Raw genomic sequence first — 8,212 nt, 5'->3', positions numbered from 1 at the left:
AATTTGTTCATAGTATAACATACTTATTTTTCAAACAAATTTCATTTAATTTATTATTAATTATAATACTAACAATTATATTTCAAACATTTGTAAATATTTATAATTAATAAAAAAGAAATTAATCTCAAGTAATAAAAGCCATGCTCTTTATTTTAAAAATTCATTAAAAATAATTGTAAAATATTATCATAATTTTCAAATGATCTTAAATTTTGCAATTGTTCATATATATAATATGAATAAGAAAAGTCAACAACAAACATATTTAAAATCAATTAAATAAATTTTTACTAAAAATTTTATTCTCGATATCGTTTTTTACATATACTAATAATAATATAAATTAAATAACTAAAAAAGAGAAGAAAAACTCCAAATAAACAATTTGTATAATATGTAATATTTTTTTAAACCATTTAATAAGTAAGAAATTTTGAAAAAAAAAATTAAACAGCCTAAGTTTTGACATTATTTCACGAATCTCTTCAAATATAATACGCCTTTATTATTTTTAATTTATAATTATTTTTCAAAATTTTAAATTTTTTATCTAAAATATAAATATGTTCAATTTATTTAATTTATTATGTAATTATAAAAAATATTAAAGAATTTAATAACATTTAAATTCTAGTGTAAAAATTAGAATTACATTAAAATTCCATTAAAAGTGTAAAATAGTTTGAAATAAATATTTTGCATAAGTAACATGTAATTTTTTTTTTTCAAATCATTTAATTGGTGGACATATTGATAAATCTATTCATACAAAGTGCATTTTTATTATTTTCAAATTTTATAAATTTTATTTTTAAAAAAATAATTTTAACATTTCAACCACAGTATTAAACGGGTATTAAATTATTAGAGTCAATGGTCAATTTATTTATTAATAGAATTAAATTTTAAAATTAAATTATTATTGAAAATATATATAAAAAATTAATATATAAATTTTACTATATCTCAAAGATTTAATTATACATTGTCCTAAAATAAATAAAAATAATATAATGAATAGATTTAGACAGACACATGTGACAAAGAATGGGCTAATTAGCAGGTGATATATACATATATGTAGGTATCTATCTTAGCTCCTCCTTCTACCCAGGAGTTGGTGAATAGGTCTAGTTTAATCTCAATATAAATAGGCATTACAATTTTGTCTTAAAAAAAGTGTTACAAATTTAATAAAATTTTATGATTTAATTAATTATAATTAATTTATGTTATATTATTAGTGTGGTGTAAAAAAAAAACTTTTAAGTGTGTAGGTTTTTTTTAGCAAGTAGTAAAATCTGAATCTGTCAAGCGAAAGGTGTAAGTTGAATAGTACTTGATATCACACTCTTTTAAATTCAAATGAAAATATCTCCATCTACATAATTAAATATTCATATTGTATTGTAATCAAAATTTTCCTGCTTTTTCAGAAAATCATTTGCCAAAACACAGCAACTCCAATTGCAATATCAAAAAGCTAAATTTTAGATTTTTGGCATGAAGTCTGAGGGAGACTTGACTTACAATACAAATAAGAAGAGAGTGAGACAGAACCTAAGTCGCCTCGACAAATAATATTTCAAGTTCAGCCCACCAAAGCGGAGAAAGTCTTGGAGTTGCTTGATCAAGTGAGATGGCAATCACTTCCCTCAACTTGGAAGTGATATCCTTCATTGTTGGTCTTTGCCTTGGATCTAGTTGTATGCACTCATTGTTTTTGAAAGACTTGAGGGTTGGGTCAATTAGGTAACTGATACTACATTTGTCATTCAAATATTAAGCAGCCTACAAGTTTATAGTTAAATTATATGCTTGTCAGCCAGCCATGCATGCAGCTAGAACACAAATGTTATTTAGCCATAAAGCAATTCCCAGAGATACAAGAGTATAGGATTTCATAAAAGATTTACCAATTTTTTGAGGGACCGTTGTTCTTCCGAGTATTGGAGCTTTCTATAAATGATTTCTAGCAATAGAATCCCAAAACAATAGACATTTGTCTCTACATCAGCCAAAGGTGGCAATGTAGAATGCGCTGACTCATTGTCACCTGAGCTCTTCGACTTGGAGGAATCTTGTGGCAAGAAAGAGATCTCAATAATCTGAGAGGGAACATAGATACGGTGAGAAGGTACATTAAAGAAACAAAATAGAATGAAGCCAAATCATGAAGGAGATTACCTTAGCTGCATAGTCATCAGTTAGAGAGATATTATGTGAATTCAAGTTAGAATGTACCACTGGTGGATTTAAATCATGGTGCATGTATTGTAAGCAATAAGCAATGCCCGTTATAAATCCTCATCCTTGCACTCCAGTCAAGATGTTCCATTTCCTTAACTGAAGATACAGAATAAATGTTTCAGCCTCTAAATTACCACAGGAGAAATCGATCAAAATTTCCATCCTTAAATTAATATACAGAGAGTATTACCATGCAGATGCTCAAAGAGGGTTCCATTAGGAGCGTATTAAAATACCATCATCCTATTGAAAGGTTCATCCTCCTCACAGTAGCCAATGAGATTGACAAAGTTCCTATGGTTAATCCGAGATAACATGTATTTTTTTTCCCAAATCATTTAATCGATGGACAGATTGATAAATCTATTCATACAAAGTGCATTTTTATTATTTTTAAAATTAATAAATTTTATTTTTAAAAAAATAATTTTAACATTTTAACCACAATATTAAATGGGTACTAAATTATTAGAGTCAATGGTCAATTTATTTGTTAATAGAATTAAATTTTAAAATTAAATTATTATTAAATATATATATATATATATATAATTAATATATAAATTTTACTATATCTCAAAGATTTAATTATACATTATCCTAAAATAAATAAAAATAATATAATGAATAGATTTGGAGTGATATATATATAAGTAATTATAATTAATTTATGTTAGATTATTATTGTGGTAAGGAAAAAAAAACTTTTAAGTGGGCAGGTTTTTTTTAAGGTTTTTTTTTTAGTAAGTAGTCAAATCTAAATCTGTCAAGCAATAGGCGTAAGTTGAATAGTACTTGATATTGATCTCTTTTAAATTCAAATGGAAATATCTACATAATTAAATATTCATATTATATCGTAATAAAAAATTTTTCTGTTTTTTCAGAAAATCATTTGCCAAAACACAGTAACTCCAATTACAATATCAAAAAGCCTCTGCTTCCATTAATGATGTGGGCACGAGGGAATCCTGGGAATAATAACAGCCTTTTTATAAGAATAAGGCAAACAATTAGCTTTTTACACCACAAACTTCATTCGCAAAATACATATGACATGTACCAGCTGGGAGCATAGTGCCCCATCAAGGAAACAAATATATTACACTCTCGTTCTAATGGAAATGCTAGGGAGAAATTATAAAAAAAAGAAAAAAGAAAAATGGAATACAATGAAATCAGAGAGCAAATATAGAACAACTGATACAAAAAAAAGGTGTGGAAGCTGAGCATTGATGGTATCCACTGATGTAGGGGAAGCATAAATACAAAAGCTAAATTTTAGATTTTTGGCATGAAGTCTGAGAGAGACTTAACTTACAATATAGAGAAGAAGAGAGTGAGACAAAACTTAAGTCACCTCGATAGATAATATTTGGAGTTTAGCCCACCACAGTGGAGAAAGTCTTGGAGTTGCTTGATCAGGTGATATAGCAATCACTTCCCTCAACTTGGGAGTGATATCCTTCATTGTTGGTCTTTGCCTTGGATCTGGTTATATGCATTCTTGAATAATCTCGAATGTGAGGTCAAGCTCATTATTTTTGAAAGACTTGAGGGTTGGGTCAATCATGTAACTAATACAATGTTTGTCATTCAAATATTTAGCAGCCTACAAGTTTATAGTTAAATTATGTGCTTGTCAGCTAGCCATGCATGCAGCTAGAACAAAAATGTTATTTAGCCATAAAGCAATTCTCAGAGATATGAGAGTATAGGATTTCATAAAAGATTTACCAAATTTTCAAGGGACCTTATTCTTCCGAGTATTGGAGCTTTCCATAAATGCTTGTCGAGCTTTTCTTAAAGTATTGAAGTATGCCTTTGGGGCAACTTCTTTGTATACCTGAACCAATTGCCACACACTCCTCTCTGAGTACAATGCAATGTAATTAATTGAAATTAAAGTTATATATTATATTATTTTATTTATAAAAATAAAAGTGTAATATAATTATTAATACAATCTCGTATTTATTTATATATATATATATATTTATAAAATATAATTAAATTATTAATAAAATTTTAATATATAGTATTATTTTATTAAATATTATTTTAATTTGAAATTATTAATATTTTTATTACTAGTGATGGTGACAACAACAATAATGATCAAATAGTAGTGGTGGTAATAGAGTATGAGTGATGATGGTACTAATGGTGGTAGCTAAGTGGTGATGACAACGATCAAGTAGTAGTAATGGTGTTGATAATGGTGATAGCCATGTGGTGATAATAATAGAGGTGATGACAACGGTGATCTAGTGATGATGATGAAGACGGCCAAGGGCGGACCTTGGATGATAATATTGGGGATCAACTACTTGCTATTTGCACAATAATTATATGATGATGCATTTTAAAAGTTATTAAAGTGCATATTTACTTTCAAATTTCATAAAGGGCGTCTAAATATAAAATAATTTTAAAGAAATAAACACTAATAATACTAGTAGAATGATATACCTCTTCTACAGTGGTCTCGACACTTTTTTTTTTAAATCTCTTGAATTCATCAATAATGAAATCCAAATTAAAAAGTTAAACAATTTCTCTTTCAATATTGATAACTAAATTATTTTTAGATTTTAATCAGTTTCTAAACTAACTATTTTGGACCTTTTTCAATGGGCCATTGATCTAGGAAAAAATTATTGGATCGGTAGACCACGAGAGACCTTATTTGGATCAAACACGTGGGTCAAGTTCTCAAAATATATATTATGCTTACCTGAGCACATTCTTGGATTTTCCTTTTTAATTTCATCCAATTTATCATGCTTTGAGTAGAAAACCAAGCAAGTGTCATAATTAGTGAGAGCAAAATGTATTCATTTTACAAAACTTCAATTGAGCACCCACTTTCTAGTTTTGCTGGTGGTGCTGCAATGCCTTGGGGCACATTCTCTCTCTCTATATGCATACTCTTTTTTCTCCTAAAACACTTTTTTCACATAACCTAGAAAATTCCTATATTAAACGTAACATTTTGGATTTTAAAGCTTTTATGTATGCTTGAATTGTCAATTGCAAAAAACAAAAAATTGGCTATTGTTATTTTTGTGAGTTAGAGTTGTTATTCATTGGTCTTCATAACCATAAACATTTTTGGCAATACGTAACAAGAAACGATTGAACCAAAAAATTCGTCGATTGAAGCAACTGCAAGCAACAAGAAATGATCAAACTCAAATCAATAAAATCAAAAGCTTAAAGCAAGTTGTTGGCTTGTAGCTATTTAAACATGTCAATAAAAGAATCAAGTTGCATGGAGTTGCATATTACCTTAGAGGAGGGTTAAGTTGATAGAGACAGAGAAGGAAGAGGAAGATATCTACGTTCCACGTTGAACTCAACGTAGTTTATTTTACTGACACGTTTTCTAACATAAGAAACATAAAACACCAGGCCGTGGGGTGCATAAGTGACTCATCAACATGATCAAAGCCAAACCTAAATCCATCAGACTCGTGTCCCTCTCCGGGAAAGGCTCTCCCTATTTGCAAAGCGTCACTCATCCCTTGACACCCACCACTGACTCATTGCTGCAGGTAAGCCACGCACAACCACACCTTTTCTTATATATAAAAACATATCGCTCTATTCAACTCTCTATATCTCCCACTAGTCCTAACCAGCTAGCTATCCCTCTTCTTTCTCCATATCTTTGATCAAACGAAGGGGGAAAGATATGAAAACAAAAGTTAAAGAGAGGTTCTTTGAGTTTTTTGAAAAGTGGATGTGTCAACTCGATGAATATCTACAACACCTGCAAAGGGCATTTGAGGATTATCGAGCTAAAACTGGGTGTGAGCGTGAGCAAGAGCTACAAGCTTCAGTGTCCAAAGTCACACAACATTACAAAGACTACTACACTATAAAATGGGCCTTAGCCCATGAAGATGTGCTTGCTTTCTTTTGTCCAATTTGGATTTCCCCTTTAGAGAATGTGTATTCTTGGGTTACTAGGTGGAAACCTTTAGCAGTGTTTAAATTGGGTAACTCAATAAGGACAAATGGTGTTCCCAGTTTGAGTCTGGTTGAATTGACACAAGAACATATGAGAAAGATTGAGACTTTGAGGGTGAAAATAAGGTTAGAAGAGGAGAGGGTGGAGAGGGAAATGGAGAGGCAACAAGTGGTTGTAGTAGATAGGAAGATGGCGGAATTGGTAAGGTTGGTGGTTAGAGTGAAGAATGGGGAGGAAGTGAGGCAGGTGGAGAGACTGGTGCAGGTGGCACTGAAAGGAGTAATGGCAGGACTAGAGAAGGTGATGAAAGCGGTAGACTGTGTAAGGCTTAGGACTTTGAAGGGAGTTTTGGATGTTTTGAGCCCACTACAATGCGTGGAGTTCTTGGCTGGGATTGGCATACTTCAAATTCTGTTAAGACAATGGGGAAAGAAAAAGGTTTACACCATTAATTAGAAACTTCCAGTTGTAGGGTTTTAGGGGTTTTGATTTTCACTTTTAAACTTGTTTTCTTTTGTTTTGATTTGGCTTTATCTTAATTAATATGCATGTACTATTCAGTAGTTTTAATTTAACTTTTTTTTATCCTTATTATAAAAACTCATAATTTAATTTTTTTTTATATAATGTTTTATTAATTTTATATTATATAACATTACCATTATATTACAAATATTATATTTAATTGTTTAAATTAAAATATTAATTTTAATGTCATTTTAATTAATTATATAAATAAAAATATTTATTAATTTAAAATTATTTTTTATTTGATCGTATTTTAAAAAAAATTTGTGTTATAATATTAATATAATAAAAAAATAATAATAAGTTTTTAAAATATAAATAGGTGAAAATATTTAAAAATTAAAATAAATTAATAATAAATATAAATTAGTCCATGAATTTAATTCATTTAAATTCTATTATTTTGTTTTTTTTAAGAAAAGTTTGATTTGCATATATTTTACTTTAATATTTTGTAATTTAAAATGATATTAACTTGCATAATAAAATTGTATGCCTAAATTAATGTGAAAGGGAATTAATTATAAAATTAGAAAATAAAATAATTTTTAAAATAAATTTTTATTAGTTTAGTGAATTATTATTATAAAATTATCATTTTTTGTATATTGATATTTTGAAATTTTATATCATCATATTATTTAATACAAAAAATTTTATATCTATTTAATATATTAATTATTTAATATATTTATTGATTATATTATATATGTTATAAATACATTATTGATTAATATATAAATTTAATCATGTATATTCTAATTAAAATTGAATATTATATATATATATATAAATAGAGAGAGAGAGAGAGAGAGGTCTACTTCTAAATTAAAAATTATAAAAAAATTTCTATAAAATAAATTTTAAAAAATAAAATTTAAAAGAAAAAAAATAAATTTATATGATTAATATTATAATAATAATTTTATCAGTTTAAAAAGTTTGTCCTTCATTCGTATCTGTATATATATTCTAGTGCATAGTCTATTGTTATAAATACACTATATTCATTACTTATTTAAGTTTTAATTATTTTAAAATTATATTTTATTTCTAAAAACATCATAAAAAATATTTTTATAAAATTAATTTTAGCTTTAATTATTTCTTTATTTGGTATTTAATATAATTAGGTATAATATTATTCTTGATTTAATTATTAATAGAAAATTAGAATTATATTAACACAATAAAATAAATTTAGTCAAATATGGCTTGGTTTATTCAATATTTTTTTTTTATTTCAATTCTTATCAATTCTTCTTTTTATTCAAAAGAATAAGGATTATGAATACTACTATTTTTAACACTAAAAAGAATAAAAATAGAAAAATATTAATATCGTAATAATATAAATATAAATCTAATTAATTAGTTAATATATTATCAATATTATCTTTTATTTATTATTAGTGCAAGAGATAATATTTTATATAGGTGGTATAATGCTAGCTC

General features: G+C 27.0%; 2 protein-coding genes across 2 annotated transcripts; one reads left to right on the top strand and one right to left on the bottom strand.

Annotated features, from left to right (window-relative positions):
- Positions 1 to 1,563: 1,563 nt before the first annotated feature.
- LOC110653078 (protein MALE DISCOVERER 2-like) lies at positions 1,564 to 2,570 on the bottom strand. The gene is made up of 3 exons (XM_058129366.1): positions 2,490 to 2,570; positions 1,936 to 2,111; positions 1,564 to 1,765 (listed from the first exon to the last, which is right to left on the bottom strand). The coding sequence occupies exons 1-3, from the start codon at positions 2,568 to 2,570 to the stop codon at positions 1,564 to 1,566; spliced, it is 459 nt and encodes a 152-aa protein (XP_057985349.1).
- Positions 2,571 to 5,950: 3,380 nt separating this feature from the next.
- On the top strand, positions 5,951 to 6,685 carry LOC131170305 (protein DOG1-like 4). The gene has a single exon (XM_058129365.1). The coding sequence runs from the start codon at positions 5,951 to 5,953 to the stop codon at positions 6,683 to 6,685; it is 735 nt and encodes a 244-aa protein (XP_057985348.1).
- The last annotated feature ends 1,527 nt before the right edge of the window (positions 6,686 to 8,212 follow it).

The sequence above is a fragment of the Hevea brasiliensis genome, chromosome 11 (assembly GCF_030052815.1).
Source record: "Hevea brasiliensis isolate MT/VB/25A 57/8 chromosome 11, ASM3005281v1, whole genome shotgun sequence".
Taxonomy (NCBI): Eukaryota; Viridiplantae; Streptophyta; class Magnoliopsida; order Malpighiales; family Euphorbiaceae; genus Hevea; species Hevea brasiliensis.
This window is presented reverse-complemented; position numbering and strand designations above follow the sequence as displayed.